At 36.5% G+C, this 22,482-nt stretch overlaps 1 protein-coding gene across 1 annotated transcript; it reads left to right on the forward strand.

The window, feature by feature from the left end:
* Window positions 1–6,574: 6,574 nt before the first annotated feature.
* Window positions 6,575–22,088, forward strand: LOC141332903 (pancreatic secretory granule membrane major glycoprotein GP2). The gene is made up of 12 exons (XM_073837864.1): window positions 6,575–6,670; window positions 6,883–7,026; window positions 9,298–9,432; window positions 10,636–10,646; window positions 11,186–11,272; window positions 11,335–11,348; window positions 12,553–12,651; window positions 14,490–14,674; window positions 20,042–20,205; window positions 20,388–20,633; window positions 21,418–21,580; window positions 21,720–22,088. Exons 1-12 carry the CDS (start codon window positions 6,575–6,577, stop codon window positions 21,825–21,827), a joined length of 1,452 nt encoding a protein of 483 aa, XP_073693965.1. The 3' UTR covers window positions 21,828–22,088.
* The last annotated feature ends 394 nt before the right edge of the window (window positions 22,089–22,482 follow it).

Here is a 22,482-nt window from a genome sequence, read left to right on the forward strand (position 1 = left end):
TTTCTCAAATGAAACGGTAAAAGTGACACTCACAGCAGCTTTGGATATTGAGTTTATCTGTTCATGCGAGATGCAAATGCCCAAAATTAGCGGGAGCGTCACGTGTGCTTCAGTATGCGTGTAGTAAAAGCGCGTCTCCACCATTCATACAAACAGAGGCAAACGGAGCATGCAGGATTCATATTGAAACGGTCTTTTTGCATTTCAGTTTTCACAGACACTAGTCCATATCGCGATTTGAATGAAGTAACAGACCAACTTTTGATTTATTAATCCAAAAATCGACGAATTTACGTGGCATTTCGCGCTATAGTAGATTCGGTTTTTATGAATGGAGTCCGCGATCCAGTCTGTGTTTTCGCAGAGGAGACATTGTAAACACGCGATCATGTAAAGACAGAAATGACATGCCTTCGTGTAAATAAGATAAATAACACAAGGCAATTTAGTTTGTTTAATAAAAGAACAATGTATAGCCCTGTTCTATAGGAAAGATAACCTTAATGACTTCTATTGTGATCTGACGCTATATCGAAAATAAAATGAACTTGACATTCAAGGGGGGCGGGGGGTGCCGTTGGGGGGGGGCGGGGCGCCCCCCTAAGATAATGGTAGGGGAAACACTGATTTTACTAATATACATGTCTCCTTACCTCAAATAATAAAAGTATTCTCCCAGTTTAACAAATTCTCTGGCTATAAAATAAACTGGGATAAATCCCTTCTTTTTCCATTAAATGCATTTGCAAAAAGCCTTCCATTACCGCCTATTCCTCATATCCAGTGGCATGACACAGCATTTACATATTTAGGGGTAAAAATAACAAATTTGTCGAATATATCACGTATAAATTATGATAAACTTAAACTTGAAATCTTTGCAGATATGCAGAGATGGTCCAATCTTAAAATGTCACTACAAGGTAGAATTTCAATTATAAAAATGAATGTTTTGGGTAGGTTAAATTTTCTTTTTTCTATGATTCCTTTATCTCCACCTGTAAAATATTTTGAGGAGCTGCAGTCTCGAATCTCCAATTTTATTTGGGATGGTAAAAAACCCCGGATCCGTCTTAGTACTCTTCAACGGATGAAATTGTCTGGTGGTCTTGCACTGCCTGACTTTAAATTGTATTATTGGTCCTTTCAGGTGAAATCACTTACAAATTGGTGCGACAAAGACTCTGTACTTCCCTGGCGTCAGATAGAACAAGAAATTGTAAGACCACATAGAATTGAAGATCTGTTATTTGCTGGACTTAAACCTAAATCTGCACATAAGATGTTTGGGCCAATTATAGGCAACTCTCTGCAGATTTGGACAGATGTTCAGAGTCAAATGGGCTGCACTACTAAACTTTGTGATCGATCCCCTATATGGCATAATTATAATTTATTGCAGAAGTATGGTTCATATTTCAACACAAGTTGGGCCTCTAAAGGAGTTTACACTCTGCAGGATCTATATGGACAAAATGGCTTAAAATCATTTCAGGACCTTCAAGAAACATACTCTCTCCCAGGATTTTCCTGGTTTTTGTACCTGCAACTAAGGTCAGCTATCAAAGCTCATGGAGTCCCCTGGGACTCTCCCCTTTGTGCTCACCCTCTGAGTCTGTGGATTTATCCAGGAACATCGTGTAGTGGACTGGTGTCTAGAATATATACACAGTTAATCTCAAAACGTGATAAACCCCTGGGAGTGATTAAATCGTGGAATCATGATCTTAAAGAGAGAGACATGGAACTGGACTGGAACAATGTATGGAACAATCTGTTTTTTTCATCAAAGAATCCTGCACACCAACTAATCCATTTTAAGTTTGTGCAGAAATTTTACCTTTCCCCATACAGACGTTTTAAAATGAAGCTTACAGATACCCCAAATTGTGAAAAATGTAATTTGAATGCGGCTGGTACTTACTTGCATATCTTTTGGGACTGTCCAGATGTCTCTAAGCTTTGGTCTCAAGTGGCAGTTTTTCTTGAAGGTATATTGGATTTCCCAGTTCCTAAACGGCTTACTTTATTTTTATTTAATGATGATTCATCACTTATTACTGGTACTAATTTGGCTTCTAAGAAAATTATATTTGCAGGTTTAACTGCTGCAAAAAAGACCATAATTCATTCTTGGTTTTCTTCTGGATCCCCATCAATAAAAGAATGGCATAACTACTTTAGAGATATTGTTATGATAGAAAGATCACTGGCCGTCATTCATAAAGCACGAAGTTCAACTTTGGATGTTTGGAACAAAGTTATTGTCGCACTTTTGGAACCACCTGTTTTTCCTCAGGTTTAATGCATAATTTAAATGGGTCTTAACAATGCCACAAATGGCATTTTATTTATTTTGCACTTATTACTATTATTATTTACTTTTTCTCTTGTCTCAAGGCTTTGGCAACTGTAAATAGTTTTAATTTTGATGCTTTATATACTTGGTGTATAACAACGCAAAATGTATATCTCATGTGGAAGTGAAATAAAAAGATAATCACAAAAAAAAAAGAAGTGGGGAGTAGGGGTGGAGGAGTGATGCCAAGAAACTGTTGCTGGATGGAGGTAAGACGGCTGGTAATATATAAAGGATGCGCTGATTGAATGATTGGTTAAACAGGTTGCACCTGTGCCGAATGGGTTGATTATCTGATCGTGCTCCTCCTGAACCTTGTTTAATCAAACATCATTTAAATTTTTTTTTTCTTTTTCATTTTATTCTCCTCCTTGGGGGTGGGATGGGGTACTGAGGGTTTTTGAATGTTCATGTTCACCCTTAGTTGTTGTTTAAAAAAAAGATAACGTGTAAAAAAATAACGTGAAAAAAGTAACTTATTAGCTACTTTTTATGGAAAATAATGTTATGTTACGTTTGTGTTCAATCTTTAATTTTTCAATCGACACTTCGAGAGCTTGCCTGTTTGTTTTTATTAAAATAAGTTCTATTTTTGTCAAATGTAAAAGCCTTTTCAGATCAAAAGTCTCAGGCTTAGAGAAAAGTAAATTACGTCTGCACAGTAGACTGCAATAGAAAAAATGACAACCCTTCAGCAATAAAAAAGGAAAATAAATATTAGATTATCTTGAGTAATTTTTGCTTGTTAGTATGGATGAATTGAATAATCGAAGGTCGACAGCAAAGACATCGGTTAATAAAATGGGAGTAAATACATAAGGGATATTTGTATTATTTAACATTTAATTATTGTGTCACGATTGTGATGGATGAGGAAGGTGATGGAGACAACAGGTATAATGCAGACTTAATTTAGTAAACACGAGGAGGAATCACAGAGAGAAACACAACATAATATAACTGTGACTGGACAACCAAAAACTGAAAAGAAATGAGTTATGAATTGAGCAGACTACAGAACATAATCAGCAAGGAAACAAAAACAGGTGTGGGGCTAATTAAAAACAGACTAAACAAGAACAGGAAACAGACCATAAAAGGGAAGACAGGGACTAAGGCTGGTGAAAAACCAATGCAATTTCACAGGCTTCAGTGAATGCCATTACATGGAAAGAACAAACTGGAACATTCTTCTAAAGTACATTTTTTTTGTGTTCCATAGAAATCAAGCAAGTAATACAGGTTTGAAACAACATGTGAGTAAAGATGACAGAATTACCATCTGTGGGCCGTGTAACTATGTGCACTATTAAAAAGACTCAAACACTGCCAAACATCTAAATTAGGGGTTCTTTATTTCCGACTGCGTACATAGAAGACACAGCATTAATACTCCAGGTTTCCAATGGTGGGGGAAGGGTGGCGCTGAAGAAATGTATTCAGCGTAAAATTATCCACCACCAAAATCACGCTTCCCCAAAAATATACAGAAACAAACCCAAAATTATGGGCACTTCAAATAATTCTCATTTACAGAAATCACTTCGGCCAGTTTCGCCAATTTCACCTCCTTACAAGGATGGTTACACAGTTCTGACAAGAAAGAATAGACTAAGAAATGAATTAGAGTACTAAAAAAAACTTTATGTAAGAAATTAACCCCCAGATAAACAACAGTAGATGCCTTATGATGCTTTCTAAAGAAAGAACATACACAAAGGAATACATTTTCATAAGCTACCTACCAATGTTGATGAATCAAAACAAATGTATTTTACATTCTGCCTAATACTGTTGGCATAGCTATTATCATCTTCATCTCTAAAAACAGTGTAAAAACTATACATTTGCATACAGCCAAAAAAATTATATAAATACCATTTACTGCGTGACGCGCTGCACCGCATTAGAAGTTCACACAGCTGTCACCTCACGTACTTTCAATCTCCCCTCTAATATCATTTTATTAAAAGAGGAAGAAGTTAAGTTTACACTTTCACTTTCCCATCTTAACATAAATGTCATTTACAGAAAACCAGTTAACAATCACATTAAATATCACTCACGCTCAATCTCCGCGGCTTCATATAATGTGTATTCAGATATTAATTGTAATAATAAAATAAACACATGGCAACTCTCTCACAACATAATTAGATTGTAATTACGATAGCAAAAATGTATGACAAATGACTAGCTGTGGATGTTAGGGAAAAATAATACACGAACAAATAATTATTAAAGAGTCGTTTTTTTTTAATGAATTGTTCAAACTCGATATGCCTGATCTGAAAGATATTTCTTTCACAGGACTCCCAAAATTTCAAAATCTCTGGTAGCCCTTCGTGCAGATACTCTTCAGATTTTGGTAGCCCGAAAACTGATTTAACTTTAACCAAAAAGAAAAATAAATATGGAAAATCACATAGAAGTCTAAATGTGAATCAAAAATGTTTTCAGTACACAAATATAAACAAATATAATGGGAGGAATTGTATGTCACTATTTAGTGTATCTGCATAATTTTTTAATATCAATTTAAGACAATTTATGAGCTTTTTTAAGAGTAGCACAAGTTAAATGGACAGTATGAGTGGGGTTGGACAATGTACGGCAGGGTTGGGGTCAATTCAGGAATGAACTCAACAATTCCAATTCAAAGAAGGAAATGGAATTGGAATTGGAATTCAACAACAATTACAGGAAACAGAGTTGGAATTGAATTGGAATTACAGGAAGTGGAATTCAATTCAGGGAAATTCCACTGAATTCGGTTTATTGCTATTTCTGAGCATTTATTTGTGATTGCATTTAGAGACATACATTTGAACTTTATTTATGATGCTTTACAAATACCAAGTAATGGATGAAACAGAGTTGATCAAATGCAAGTAAATAAAAATGAGAACTGTAGATTATGAATTAATAATTGAATGACAGTGGTGATACGTTTCTGGATGCACTATACATTCAATATATGATTACCACATAATTTATGTCTCAACTCACAAAAAAATGAGTCATGTTCCTTCATGTATTTCATTCACTTTTTATTGCATTGAATTATCATCATTTCCTGAAATTTGTCATGTGAAATGATCATGCTTAACATACTAAACATACAGTGCTTTGTATTTCTTTTATATGTTTGTTGTTTATGTGATTAACAATATTTAATGTACTATAAACTATTAAGCAAATCAAGTCAAATTATTTTATTTAGCAACTCAAGTGCAATTTAGTGGAATTTATTTGATTTCAATTCTGTTTCCTGACATTCCAATTCAATTCCAATTCCATTTCCTGTCAGCTGCATGCAATTCCAATTCCATTCCAGGAAGTGAATTGGAAATTACCATCCATTCTCAATTCAATTCATGAATGGCCCAACCCTGATGTACGGTAGCATATTAAGCCATAAAATTACATGATCTATGATTAAAATACAGGTTCACGCAAAAACAAAATATCTTATACAAGGGCATTTCAGCCTTTATAGCATTAAAGGGGATAAAGTATATAATTTATTATAATTAATTGTCTTAATTGTTTAGATTTTTAGAAGGACTATATATATATATATATATATATATATATATATATATATATATATTACTACAAAAGCCATAGTTAAACCATAGTACTACTACTACTACCACAACAAAAAAAAAGTTTAATTTATTTCTACATTTCCAATCGCGTGACCTGTGACAAGATGAGTGGCAAGTCGTTTCCTTTGGTACTATGTGTAGCCCCTGCTGTGCAACCTTCACCATCCAGCGGTACATGGCTCTGCACAGTATTTCTAAACTAGGATTGTGAGAACACAGGCGTGGATCAAGTGGTATACTATTATCAAAAGAGTTTATTGAACACTGAAGATGTATTTAAGTGTGTTGTCAATTAGGTACAAATGCACACAATAACATTTAAAAGGAGATTAGCTCTCCTGCTCCTGGGGCAAGTCTCTTTCACGGTTCATTCTGCTGCATCATGGAGATGATTGACATGTGCCATAAGCCCCACCTTTTCAACAGTTGCAACAAATGCCACTTTGATGTGTCATGTGCATAATAAAATTCTACCCCAAACAAAGAATGTTGTTTGGTTAGCCACATTTTCTCCTAACCTTATAAAGACACCATCTCATACTCGTGTACATTGTAGAGTGACAGTAAAGTGAGCTGAGCTGGACGCACACATACTTGGACCAGGATGAAGTTTTTAGTTGTCGACATCTTGGTTCTCTTACTGCTCCTGAACCAAAGAAACAGTAACCTGGCTTCAGGTAAGACAGACAACAATCCCCAGGTAACCTGTGTGGAGACATGTTCTGTGACAAACTACTGAGCAATTGTGATAGTTTATTTTTTTACTTATTTGTTGGCATTGAATCAAATGAATTGTTATAGTGTTGCAGTGAATATTACATACTTGACTTTAATTCACTACATGTAATGTGGAAACATGAAAAAGTGAAGAAAGGAGAAATGTGTTGACATCTTAGGTCTTGCATGTTTTAGCCCAGTGTTCAGGATCCCCAGTGCCCTGCTGTACTGGACAATCTGGATATGATGATTGGTCGTGCTACCGTGAGTGTTCTTGTCATGAGGCCTGCATACAAAATGGCAACTGCTGTCCTGACTACCATCAGACATGCAGTCAATGTAAGATTCAACACAAAACATTCAACCAGCAAATCATAAAATTCATTTAATAATGTTACAAATTGCAACAATTCTCATAGAAGTTAATGCTTCATTTTCTTTCTTACCCTCATTAGCAAATATACCATCATCATCCCCACAGTTATCAACATCTCCATCATCAGGTGACTGTTTTAACTATTTTATTCATTCATTTCATTGGCTGTATCCCACATTGTATGTGTAAACCTGTTACTGGATGATTTTTACGTAAGATACTGTATTCCAACTTAGGAAATATATGTGGTGGAAAAACAGTGATTATTATTTTTTTTAATTTATATTAAAGCACATTGATGCAGTAAAATACAGACCTAAATGCACAACTTAAAAAGGGTTTTGTTCTTTTTGTAAAAACATTATTTTGTCATGGTAAGGTTGACATTTGCGTGGAATTGCCCTAATGTGAGATATACAGTTTATCCATTATATATTTATTAATGGCCTTTGACTTCATTTCTGTTCCATTGCTCTTTACTCATTTAAACTGCACATGAAATAAAGATTCTAGGCTAATACAAATAACATTTCATTCGATGTGAATCTACAGTAATTAAATAATTCTTTTGAGTCGGTTCTATTTAGTAAATAAAGCAATGTGTCCCGTGAAGCCATGGTGACTTTACGAGTTCAACCACAGCATTTTGGGGCTTTGTTTTATAAAACGGGTATTCCATAAAATGTGTATTCAGATATTAATTGTAATAATAAAATAAACACATGGCAACTCTCTCACACTACAATTACATTGTAATTATGATAGCAAAAATGTTTGCCAACACGGACTCAGTATCGCGGTAATATGACAAATGACTAGCTGTGGATGTTCGGGAAAAATAATACACGAACAAATAATAATTAACCTCTTAAACTCTGTGTTCAAAATGTTGATGCTTCATTTTCATGACCTTCCTCATATAGTATCAGCCCATATATGGTCTCATTTGAAAGCTTAGAGTCTCCTCTTTACGAGGAATAGCATAACCATTTTAGTTTTATTATACATAAAGTAGTAAAATTATGCTTAGAATTTATTTCTTACCACACACAAATTTCCGCCTAAGGATTGTGAAGAATTATTACAAAGAATGTGTATTTCTTATATTTTTCACAAAACAGACAAGTCATATATCACAAGAAAGCTCTCATTTCAAGAATCTGACCATGTAAATTATTTTATTGTGTGACATGTTTTTGCAAAGAAACACACAAGGACACTTTTAGGGGGGAAAGGGGCAATGTGACTCCCTTCGGTTATAATTCAATAACTTCCAGTTAGAAACTGTTATATGAAAAAATCGTTTTTTCTGGTATATCCTGAGACCTAGTGGAATCAACCAAAACAAGTTGCAAATAGCTGGGACACACAAAACCTGAATAACAGACTTTCAAACAAAAACTTCTGGAAAAAAAAAAATCAAAAAAGCGCATATGTTTTTTAGTTTTTATTGTGATATTTGAAACCTATATAATGTTATTTATAAAGAATTACACTGATATTATGTAGTTTAAATGGTTTTCTATACAATGAAACCATTTTTTTTTATTTCCTCACTTGTATGTGTATAGGGGAACCATTTGAATTTAGGTAGGCCAAATGCAGGCGGAAATCCCCCAAATAGCTGCAGAGCTTAAGGGGTTAAAGAGTCGGTTCTTTTGATGAATTGTTCAAATCCGATATGCCTGATCTGCAAGATATTTCTTTCACAGGACTCGCAAAATTTCAAAATCTCTGGTAGCCCTTCGGGCAGGTACTCTTCAGATTTTGGTAGCCCGGAAATTAATTTAACTTTAACCAAATAAAAAAAACAAATAAAAATAGAAGATCACATAGAAGTCTAAATGTGAATCAAAAATGTTTTCAGTACACAAATATAAACAAATGTCAAGTGGGGAATTTTATTTCACTATTTAGTGTATCTGCTGAATTTTTTAACATCAATTTAAGGCAATTTATGAGCCTTTTTAAGAGCAGCACAAGTTAAATGGACAGTATGAGTGGACAATGTACGGCAGGGTTGGGGTCAATTCAGGAATGAACTCAACAATTCCAATTCAAAGAAGGAAAATGGAATTGGAATTCAACAACAATTACAGGAAACAGGGTAGGAATTGTTATAGTGTTCCAGTGAATATTATATACTTGACTTTAATTCACTACATGAAACTTGGAAACATGAAAAAGTGAAGAAAGGAGAAATGTGTTTACATCTTAGGTCTTGCATGTTTTAGGCCTGTGTTCAGGACCCCCCGTGCGCTGCTGTTCTGGAGAAGATCATTGGTCGTGCTACCATGAGTGTTCTTGTCATGAGGCCTGCATACAACATGGATACTGCTGTCCTGACTACCATCAGACATGCAGTCAATGTAAGATTCAACACAAAACATTCAACCAGTAAATTATAAAATTCATTTAATAATGTTACAAATTGCAACAATTCTCATAGAAATTAATGGTTAATTTTTTTTCTTACCATCATTAGCAAATATACCATCATCATCCCCACAGTTATCAACATCTCCATCATCAGGTGACTGTTTTAACTATTTTATTCATTCATTTCATTGGCTATTACTAGATTGCCGGTTACTAGATAAGTTGTACGTAAAATAATATATTCCATTTTAGGATAATCCTGAAACTGAGTAATTGTCTTGCTTTAAAAACAGCCTAGTATCACAATTTTTCCATGAGACAGAAGTTGATTTGCCCAAAGGGCTATTTTACTACTAGAGAGAAGAATATGATCAAATGTAAAAAAGCACTGGTGTTTAGAGATTGTAGCCAAAGTAAGATGCAATGATAACCAAGCGTTCTGCTGTAAGTTTCAAAGGTGCAATAGATCTTAGAAAATGCTAACTTTAGCATTACTGCATGATAGCACTAAAAGCAAATGTCCCACCCTGGAAAAATGGACACAAGCATGCGTCCAACTCAGGTCACAAAGAGAAAGGAAATAAATAAAATAAAGAGGGATGTCGGTAGAGAGTCATCTCTTCACTTTTCCTGAACGTTCATGATGAACGCGTTAAAGGTGCAATGTGTAATATTTAAGAGGATCTCTAGACAGAAATGCAATATAGTATACATAACTATGTTTTCAGGGATGTATAAAGACCTTACTTAATGAACCATTATGTTTTTATTACCTTAGAAATATCAGTTTATATCTACATACACCGCGGGTCCCCTCACATGGAAGTCGCCCTATTGTTTCTACAGAAGCCCTAAACGGACAAACTGCTCTACAGATCGCGTTTCATCACTGTTGTTCTAGCGGAAAAACACTGACACAATGATGAACAAGTAACTGTAATATTCACAATAACATCGTTTTATTTAATTATTAAGTAAATATAATAACTTAATTTACGTTTTAAAAGAAACCTCATTACTCTTTGCTGTCTAAAACGAGGACATCTTAATCCCGTGTGGGCCACCGTAGCTTCTGTAAAGGGAGGGGTGAGCGGTGGACGGGAGCCGTTAGTTGCAATTCACAATCTCACCGCTAGATGCCGCAAAAATCTACACACTGCACCTTTAATGACAAATGCTGTCTGCGTGAACAGGGTGTGCAGAGGTATGCAAATAGATATGTTGACAGGCATGTACGATAGCCTATCGTACTGTTCGAACCGTTTTGATTGGACGAGTATTTCTTGGTCCTACCCCTTCCACAGTATATATATAAATACATATAGACCACTTAACTTAATGATTGCTATCGGCATGTGAAGAGACTTTCAACCAGCACAACAAAAATAATGTTTCTGAAGACAATCACCTATTGCCCATTTAAGTATGCAAATCTTTCAGAAGAAGAATTAGGGAGTGGGAAAGAAGGGGAAATGTGTCGACATCTCGGGTCTTGCATGTTTCACCTCAGTGTTCAGTTCCAAAAGTGCTCTGCTATCCTGGACAGAGTGACACATGAAACTGTGGGTGTTTTGTGATGAGTTTTGCATGATCGGTGGGGACTGCTGTTCTGACTACACTTAATAGTCTCAACACAGAGCATTCATCTAAGATTTGAATGAATTTAGTAATGTTAAAAATCACAACACTTCAACATCACAGAAGCTAATTCTCCATCATATTCCTAATTTCTACCATCATCAGCAAATTCAGAGACTTCTTCACCATCAACAACATTCCAATCAACTCCATCTATTCCATCATCCTCACAGTCACCAAACTCTTCATCAGGTGACTGTTTTAACTATTTTACTGATTCATTTCATTGACTGCATCTTGCATTGAATGTGTAGCCATGTTACAGCATGTAACTTTATGTAAGACAAAATTTTTTAGAAATCACTGGAATGGGGTCATCTTTAAAAAAAGCCTGGCATTATAATTACTCACGTATATTAGTGTCAGTTTTTTTAAACAGTAAGAAAATGAATAGAGTATAAGTCTAAAAGTTTATTTTTATTTTATAAAGAATAGATTTAGAATAGAGGGTGTTCGAGGGTCAAATAAAGATAAAAGAGATGTGTTTTTAGCCATTTCTTGAAGATGGCTAAGGACTCAGCTGTTTCGGACTGAGTTGGGCAGGTCATTCCACCAGGAGGAAACGGTTACTGTAAAAATCAGTTAAAGTGATTTTGTGCCTCTTTGGGATGGCACAATAATGCACCGTTCACTTGCAGAACGTAAGCTTCTAGAGGCACATAAGTCTGAAGTTATGAATTTAGGTGAAGGGGTGCAGAGCCAGTGGTGGTTTTGTAGGCAAACATTAATGCCTTGAATTTTATGCGAGCAGCTATTGGTAGCCAATGCAAATTGATGAAGAGAGGTGTGACATGCGTTCTTTTTGGCTCATTAAGTTGGCTTGAGCAACTTCCATTTTATGTACTATTTTAGATCCATTTAAACTAAAGACTATAGAATACACAATAAGTGTCACTCACATAGTTCTGAAAGGGGGAAAATGCAAAACTCACAATGGCTGCAAAGCCCCGCCTTCTCAATGAAACAGCCAATCGTTGATTAGGAATGTCAGCGCGTCACTGCAGCTGCCGTTAGGAGTCCTAGTTATGCATATGCGCACTGACTCATCTAGCCTGAAAAATAAGCTTCTTTAATGCTATTGGAACTCAAGGAAAAATATTTATGAGGCAGTTCTTGTCAGATGTCATTGGTGATGTCAAATGTGAAATTTAATCATAAGCTTGGTGAACTGTTTTTGAGAATTTGATGTTTCCCCATTTGAAAAGATAGCTTCATCCTGTAGCCATTCACCCTGGTGAAAAAAAAAACAGCATATTCTGGTTAGGTAGTTTTGATGCTGGTTAGGTATCTTTGGATGCTGGTTTAAGCTGGTCCTTAGCAAAAGGACCAGCTTAAACCATCATCAAAACATACCTAACCAGCATATGCTGTTTTTTTTCAAGATGGCAGGCATACTAATATACTCCAACACATAGGTTAAGAAGCAAATCACCATTTTTTGTGTGCAATTGTTGTCTTCTTTTCTGTTTAAGTTTGTGATACTTGCACTGAAAACGAGGTCTGCCTGAGAAAAGGTGGTGTCTATGGCTGTGGTTGCTTGCATCGACAAAATCCAAATTCTGAAATCTTTGGTAAGTGTTCTTACAGTTGCTGTGCATTCATACAATCATACTTTTAGACCTAAAAAAGCTCTTACGTCACAGGGTAACACTTTATAGTGACAGTACATGAACTAATACTTACTTTAAAATATAGGCATGATTAGTGATGGCAGGATCATTAACAACCAATGAAGAGCTACTCTTAAGTCATAACCTTAATCTACAGATGGATGTGTGCCATATCTGATGTATGTAAATTGGCAACTTTATCATGTTAGTACATGTTTGATAGTTAATGCATTAATAAACCAAATGAACTCTCAGGTGTTGCTTGATCAACACCAAAAGAAATCATGGAAATGAGCACATTGGAAATGATTGGGAAGTAAATTTCATCTAGTGAAAACATTTGGTACTACAACCAAACAAAATATTGTTTTTACTTCAGCAATAATCCACCAAGAGGCGAGCGGATCCATGTGCAAGCTTTTATTATCGATGAACTTAGACATAGTCATAGCAAGCAGGAGGTTGACATCAGCATACAGGTATATGAGGGCAAGACAAGAAGAGTAAAAGGCGAGAGTCAGTTGGCAGCAAATGTAATCTGAATGGGCAAGGCAAATGGGTAATGCACATAGACAATCCAAAGATCAAACGAGGGGTGAACAGAGTCCAAAACATTATTCTGGAAATCTCATCCTTTCAATTATTGGTTCATTATTGACCTGGTATCACTTTGAAATTCACTCGGCCGATTAGTGAATCCACAACACAAGCTTGTTAATGTGTTAAGCCAGTGACAGTCCTAATGGTGTTCCCCATGGTTCATCCATTGGTACTTTGGTTTGATCTGTCCTGGACGCAGAATTGCGGAAAATACCATTTAATCTACTGGAAATAATGATTCAGAGAAATTCCAGAACAACTCAAAATTAACATTTAAAAAATGTATCATGCCAAAAACATAATTAAACAATGAGAATCCAATTCCGTTTCAATTTAGATAAATATATAACATCATTCGCACAAAGATGAATCATAAGAGTGGGAGATGCATACCTGACTATCAGAGAGACACACAGTAGCATATGAGAGACTTGGATGCTTAGCTCCATTGACTCTCACACATAGAGTGCAGGGGTATCTGAGTACAGAATCCCAAAGTAGTGTTTCGTCACTTGCCCTATATACCAGACCAATCGGTCTTAAAATTGGCCTTAAAATCGTCTAGTGTGGTCGGTGCCGATGGCCTTGTGGCCGTTGCAATTCAGGCATCCCGTGTTCGAATCCCAACTCAAGGACCTTTCCTGATCCCGCCCTCTATCTCTCTGCCACTTCACTTCCTGTCATGTCTGATTCTGATCCTATCATAACAAAGGCAAAAATGCCAAAAAAAAATATCTTTAAAAATCGTCTAGTGTGCAGCCAGCCTAAGGTAGCTATCGCTTGGAGATCGATAAATGCTATACAATACACAGCAACATGAGGGAGGAAGTACAAGGCTTAAATAGTTTCTCTGATTGGATGCACGTGTGTGAATGTATTTGCTGCAAAGTGTGCTGGGAAATGTAGTCCGGGTGTAATGCAACAGTCTGGGTAGTGTGAATGTCAAAGTAATGAGTAATGAGTTCAATGAATAATTTAATAAACAAATAACTGACACCAATAATTGTCAACCTGCTGCGACTTGTATGCAGGAAATTTCAACAACTGTACGAATTAACTGCTGGTAATACATTTTATTTCCATTTTATGTGACCAACACATATTGCCTGATCATGCATAAAACACCAGGGAAAAAACTAAGGGAAAGACACCAAAAATAATCGTATATATCTTTATATATTCTCTCTTTATCTACTCAGATGCTGTGGAGTCTTGTGCCAGCAGCAATGGCTCCATGTCTCTATCCCGCTGCCAGCTCTTTGACTCTGGTTTTCGGCCTGAGAACCTGCACCTAAATGACCCAAGCTGTAAAGGAACCCTTGAGAATGGCAGACTTGTGTTTCATTTTGACAATGAAGACTACAGATGTGGTACCACTCTGACGGTAAGGACTTTTCCATTTCAGTTTCATCACTAGAGCTACTATGCAAGACAAGGCAAGTTTATTTTTATAGCACATGTCATACACAAATGTGCTTTACATAAAAAAGAATTAAAATAATACTACATAATAATCACAACAATACAAATAAGAAATTAACATTTTAAATGATTTAAAAATGGATTAAAAATTAAATGAAAGCATGTTCGAATATAAAATGATGATACTAATCATCAAAGAAAAGATGACGATCCGATCCTACTGAGATACCTATTCATACATACAGTATGTGTAATGATTAGTACTGTAAGTTGTTGTGTTGGGGTCCTCAAATAGCAGGGAGTAGGGGAGTAATGCATTACAAAAGAAATAATATTACAGTAGTATATTACTTTTTGCTGTAACGCAGTAATATAACGCATTAAAATTTGGATAATATTGTAGGCCTACTTGTTATGATCTGAAGTAACGCAAGTTACAACAACATATTTTAACTCAAAATTATTTGCTGAATTTACCAACACCACTAAACTGCACCTGAGAAAAAATCTGTGTGTAAAATAGTTTGTCTATTTCCTGTTGCTGGAATTCGATGACGGAGGCAAACTCTACATTTGTGAGATGGACGCACTCCCATTATTTTCAGTTCATCAGAGAAAAGGACAATAATGCATAGCCAGGTGCAATCTTTTGGCGACCCCAAACTCTCAACAAGGAGAACTAGCAGTAACTTCTAGAAACACCAGGACTAACGGAGAATTGAAAGAAAGTGGCGGATGAGCGCAGACAAGCAACACAAATTTAGTTTAACTAAAAATAACAAAATCCGTTTTTATTAAATCATAGTCTATAAAATGAATAAATACACAATATATATTTGACTTAAATTGCCTAATTAACCCTTTAGGCGCCAGGGATTTTTTTGGGGAAAAATGCTGGATTTCGACATCAAGATTTCAAAAAGCTTGTGGCTTGAAAAGGCTTGAAGATAGATATCTACTGTACATTAGAAAAATGTTGGGCATGACCGAAAGTTTATGTGGGGTATAAATATACTCATCTAATTTGCATATTATGACGCCATCTAATGGAGAGAAATAAGCTACATTTTGGAATTTTAGAATGCCTAGTCATACTTCTGTGTATATTTTGATGAAAGTAACTCAAAAGTAGTCAGTGGTGGACAGAAGTAGTTGAACTTCGTTACTGTACTTAAGTACATTTTTCAAGTATCTGTACTTTACTGGAGTAGTTTTATTTTGAGTAACTTTTACTTTACTTCACTACATTCCAAAGCATAAGATCATACTTTTTACTTAACTACATTTCATAAAACATGTCGTTACTCTAGTGTTAATTTCGTCAGACGAGACGAGACGAAATATGTTCGTCAACGACCTTTTTTTTTCATGACTAAGGGTGCTTTCACACCTGCCTTATTTGGTTCGGTTGAATCGCACTAGAGTTCGTTTTCCCTGTTGGTGCGGTTCGTTTGGGCAGGTGTGAATATAGCAATCGCACTCGAGTGCGCACCAAAAGCGGACCAAAGAAGCGTACCGAGACCTGCCTGAAGAGGTGGTCTCGGTACGCTTTCAAACGAACACTGGAGCGGTTCGTTTATGGTGAGAACATGAACCGAACTAGAACAGACCCAACCGCAAAAAGTACTGCACCTTTTTGGATTAATCCAGCTGCCGTAGTCTGCTGCGCTGTTCATTATGGGATGAGGACAAGCATTTGTTGACAGTTAGCGCTTTAGCAACATAGCCCCTTGACAGCTCGCGGACAAACTTGGAGTTGTGAGGAGGTGCGGAGCCTCATAAATTTGGTCTGATGATCATATAGGTCCCAACTTTCAAAAACTCACAAGAACATCACAATCTTTCTAATTGTTTAAGGTGCCGTTCACATGTAGCGCCTAAAAACGCGTGGAAAGCTTGCGCTCCAGTGGCGTCTGCCGTTGCTAAGCAACCATGACCTGCGCTCTCCATAAATACGCTGAAGTTTCAGCAAAGGATAAATGGATTTCAGCATTAAAAATCGCTTGCAGTAGCTCTGCTATTATATTTATTAAAAAAATGTTCATTCCTGTATAAGCTGTTCCTCCAACTTGCCAGTGCTTTCAATGTTATTAAGGGAAAGGATGAAGCTGATTGGTTGGTTCATGTCACATGACCTGCGGTGTGCTTGCAGCATCCTGAAAAGTTGAGATGTTTTTACCTCGATGCGGCGCGTTCGCGAATTGAAAAAACGTGCCTAACAGTTTAGAAAATACGTTCAATACACTGATCTATATAATTCTCTATTATAGATCAGTGGTTCAATGACACGATCTGGCCAACGAGTGATGTGGATGTCGTCACATGACTGCATTTTGGTTCGTTTCAACTGGTTCGGACCAGAGCAATCAGTGTGGTGTGAAAAGGACCCAAAACGGCAGAAAAATGCTACAATGTATCATTTGTTGCCCTTGGTCCGGACCAAATGAACCGAACCACAGATGTGAAAGCACCCTAAGACGAGACGATGACAAGACTGCACCACTGTCCAAAAACGCTGACTAAGACTAAATTAACATGCATTATTGTTGACGAAAAAAGACGAGACGAAAATGTTTTGCATAAAATAAAAACGAAGATAAAATCTCTCTTCATTTTCGTCTACAATCGTCTCTGCTTTTTCATCAGCTGTTACGGCTTTAAAATATTCAAACTGCGCTTTGGCGCGCTGGCTGGCGCTGAGCCAGAGAAGGACGAGCTCTGCTCTTGTCATATAATCACAACTATGCAGTGTTTTTAACCACATAACGCTTATTTTAGGTTTCAGACATTTAAATACACATAAGTACTAGTAAAAGGAGACGAGTTTGTAAAATACACACATAGGTCTATGGAAGCAGCAAATAACAATCTATTCAAATATAATTTGCCGATGTGTTTTATTCATATCACATACACATAGGCTTAGTAACTAAAAAGTCCACTCTATTCCTCTTCTAGTTCACCAGCCACTTACTTGCATGTATTTCGGGAGAAACGGATGAATGTATATGTGCTGTAAATACGGCTGACAGGACTCTGAGTCTGAACGGCAGCGCGAACAAACATGGCCGCGCCCATCTCACGTTACAGATTACGACCCAGATCATTTATATAGGGTTTTAAAGTACGAAACATACTAATTCACACATATTTGTGAATCGGAATATTAGATAGTTCATGGCATGGTAAGCAAGTGTGTGAGTATTCTGGATAAAAAAGGAAAAACGAAATAAAAGCGATCTATCTGTCATACAGTGTTATTGTGTCTGTGTTGTGTCACGTGACAAGCTTGATGCGTCGCCATGGAAACAATAAGGACGAACGTTCTAAAATAACGGTCGCTTAAAAAAAACTCACTCTCAGGGGTCCGCTAGAATATTTTAAACTCACCACTGAAAGGGTTAATCATTTGTGAATGTGTCTCCTAAATCAGAAATTGAAAACCAGACACGTTTAACATTTGCATTCAACAAAAATCATTCAACAAGTGTATTTTGTCAGGTAATTATGACATTTAACCAATGTTTGAGATATGTGAAACACTTTTTTTTGCTGAAATGTGTATCAGTAATAATCTCAGTAATAATGTGTTATTTTAAAAAAAGACTACAATTTTTTGACTAAACCTAGACTAAAATATATTGAGTTCTTTTTTGACTAAAACTAGACTAAAATTAAAAGACTTTTAGTCGACTAAAACTTGACTAAGATACCTTGAGTTTTCTTTTGACAAAAACTAGATGACGAGACTTTTAGTCGACTAAAACTTGACTAACAAAAAAAGATATGTGAATGACTAAATATGACTAAAACTAACAAGGACATTTGGCACAAGACTAAGACTAAGACTAAATTAAAAATAGGTGACGAAATTAACACTACATTACTCCTTATAATATATATCGTGCTCCGAGACGCAGAAGCAGTGTCTGATTAATGAAAAAACTGATTGTTTTCGATGAACCTGTTAAATCGGTTCGCAAATCGCACCAAATGATTCACTCACTAATTGCACTGATCCGATTGCAGCTGTTCTTGAATCCACAACTCACTGATTCAAACGAGCCGTTTAGAGCGAGTCTCCAGTCAACTGAATTCACAAATAAGAACCGGGAGATCTTGTGAGCGCGCGACTGACGTTGCGAAAAGTAAGATATAATGTCGCATTTTAGGATTAATTATTGTAACTGTCAGTTGTTTGCGAACTAAATCTGCTGTAAAGGGTGATATATTTAAGCCCACTGAAATGATTGAATGCAGACACATCAACATCGTTGTCTCAATGTTTTAGAATGGTCTGATTCAGTGGAAAAGCCTTCATTGCACACACAGAACCAAAGTAAGACTAACAAAAAAATATCCCAAAGTGGATCCCACAAGTGAACGCAGCGACCAGGCTTCTGCAACTACAGTGCATATGTTTTGGTCTTGGCCATCTCTACTCAATTATTGGTCCCATATCCTTAAAACTCGCAGCTGTATGAAAGTCCTGCATTACCATAGTTTCCGTCCTCAGCAAGTTGTGTTTGGTTGAAAGCTGTCCTCCATTTTCTCCACACTTAAGCAGCTGCAAAGTCAACAATGTCTCGTAAGCAATTCTGGTATTCTGTGTCCACATTAATTTGTTTTAGCTGATCTGAATTGTCTCTCCTAAAATCAAGCAACTCGTGGAGGATCATAGCAAAGCTCAGGCCAATAATCTCTTCAGGTTTGCCAGCGTCTCCCTGCTCCAAAACAGTGTTATCTGGGCTGATGTTTAATAGCGACTCTGCATTTTGGCCCTGTGCTGCTTCTCTCTACAGTTATTTGGACTGCAGTTACTTCTTTTGTTTTCATCTAGTTTCTACTTGAGTCCACTCTTTTATGTCGGGGATAATGGTAATTCGAGTTTGTATGAGTTTGCCATCAGTTTAATGACATCAACATCTTAAGCAAAATAGAAAAACTGTCAAAACCCTGAACCCCTATCGTTTAGAAGTCACATGGAATTCGTACGTAAAAATAACATTATCATTGATAAAATATCTTATCTTTTACTATTCAAATCCCATTAGACTCAACTGAAGAAATATGTTAATTTTATTTATATAAAATCTTTAGACACCATTGCTTTGGCTCTCAGGGCCCAATATCCTCATCTTTGATGACTAGTTTGATGGTATTTTTGTTTTTGTTTTTACAAAGTACAGTTTCTGACCAGATGTTAATTTACTCATTTATCATTTATAATTGCAAAAAGGTATTGCCCGGACCTCCATTATGACCGGACCGGACTTCTTGGAAGTCCAATCCTGTAGCTAAAGATTGACTGTTGTTTATCTTCTCACAGAGCAACGGGACTCATTTCATCTACCAAAACTCCATTCAGCACACTCCGACAAACACTGACCAGTATGTCATTACAAGAGAGAGCTGGATGAACATTACATTTTCCTGTGTGTACCCTTTGATCCAGACCCTTTCTATGCCTATGGGTGTTCAAGTTGAAGGCGGGTAAGGATAATCAATCTCTTCTGAAGACAATTATGTAATATTTAGACAATCAATAGTTTTTTGGCAAGGAGATGTACAGTATCAATCTTGATATAGGGCAAAATATGTCATATATCATGTTGGTAATCACCATAAACATTTACTAAGGTCATTTTTTGCATTGTTTATTTGTTTTCCCACAGTGTGATAAGTCAGGAGCTTCCTGCTGGCCAGGGCACATACCAGATCCGCATAATTCCTTACCATGATGCAGAGTTTACTAGCCCATATGATGGGGAGGTGGAAATGCAGGTGAACCAGCAGATGTATGTGGCTGTTGAAGTGGAAGGAGTGGATCGAAATCAAATTGCAATAGTCCTGGACAACTGCTGGGCCACACCTGTTAATGATATTGACTATCATCCTCGCTGGAACCTAATTATTAGAGAGTGAGTGACTTGATCAGAATCAGAAAGAGCTTTATTGCAAAGTATGCTTGCGCATACAAGGAAGTTGTTTCAGTGTCATTAGCTTCCAGTCAGAGATTCAACGGATTTCCGTTACCTGCAACATGTCTAAGACAGATTTCCGTCATTTAGATCAAATGAGGGCAAACCAAACGTATAGCGCGTTGTTGTTCCGCCGGCAAACCAAAAATCATCCCTGGTGAAAAAAACAACTAAAACCAGCCTAGGCTGGTTGGCTGGTTTTAGCTGGTCAACCAGCCTGGTTTTAGATGGTCATAGCTGGTCGGGCAGGCTGGTTTTAGAGGGGTTTTGGCCATTTTTCCAGGCTGGTCTTAGCTGGTCAGGCTGGAAAACCACCAGCTAAAACCAGCTATTTTCAGCTTAAACTAGCTAATACCAGCCAACCAGCCTAGGCTGGTTTTAGCTGTTTTTTTCAGCAGGGATCCCCACCACGGCCAAAACATTTATCTCAACATGAATTTATTTGCACTTATGCCTCCTCTGAGCCTCATTAAATGTATGAAATTGCACCTAAAAGGTTTCCTGCTGAAGTCCACTATCATCTCTACAGTTTTGAGCGTGTTAAAATGGTGAAATTAATACAGTTTTAGTAATCTCAGAAATTGATTATCTTTGTAACTGTTTTACTATAAATACAGCCCTAATTGACCAAGTACATCCTAAGACATTTAAAACTTGCCATCAGTCTAGTTTTCCATTTATTGCATTCATTTATTGCATCAACAAAACTGTTCTCCCTTCCTAGATGCCCCAACCCTGCAGATGGCACAGTGGAAGTTCTTCGGAATGGTGTTGATACAAAAGGCCATTTCTCCTTCAGGATGTTCACCTTCTCCGGAATCTCTGATCACATCTTCCTGCACTGTCAGGTTCATCTGTGCCTTGTACAGAATGGCAGATGTGCACATGTAAGTGTGGACAGTCAATTTGAACCATGCTAGTTTGATCTCCAAGTAGCCTCCAAGCAGATTATAAATATTTAATGAATCTTTCCAAAAGAAAACATTAATAACAACCTTTACATGTTTTTTTTTTTTTCATCTTCAGTCATGCGACCACGGATTTAGAAGTAGAAGGCGCAGATCTCTGGACTTCCACCACTCTGCAGCAATCACCATGGGTCTCATGAAGGGTCACAGTAACCCTGATAAATGAAAGATCCTGCATCAGACGACTTTGAAAACGAATTTGAAATATTTTTGACAGCACTTTCTTGTCCTTAAACAACTTCATTCAAAATGAAGAAATATTTTCTAAATAACCTAATCGAAAACTAACTGCTAGGTGAAAAATTATTTTATATAATAATAACTCTCTGTATATATATGTATTGTTTTATTGATGCAGAGGAAGTGTTATTATAACAGTATATATGAAATTAAATACTTTGTTGGGTGGATGTGACTGCGATTAACTGCTGTAATACTGGAATATAATACACCAGAATAACTTTAAATAAAATCCTGCTTAGCAATGCAGCAAAAACTGTCATATTTCTTTCTTGAATTTGAGCAGATGGTTTTGCTAAACTAACACAATACAGCAAGATGAAGCTATCAGCTAACAAAACATTTAAAAGGTAATATAGTTTAAAAAAAAATATACAGAGTTAATGCATAAACCATCACATTCTTGCCTGTGAAAGTTTATCCAGTTTCTTCAGGAATGTAAAATTTTGGTAGTTTTTACAACCAGAGGCTGCGCAATGTTGTGACATCTTAAAATTCATTGGCTGTGTCCGAAACCGCAAACCTCTATTTCATAGTAGGCAAAAAGCAGTAGATTGGCTTTCATAAAAGAGTAGGCAAGA

The sequence above is a fragment of the Garra rufa genome, chromosome 4 (genome assembly GCF_049309525.1).
Source record: "Garra rufa chromosome 4, GarRuf1.0, whole genome shotgun sequence".
Taxonomy (NCBI): domain Eukaryota; kingdom Metazoa; phylum Chordata; class Actinopteri; order Cypriniformes; family Cyprinidae; genus Garra; species Garra rufa.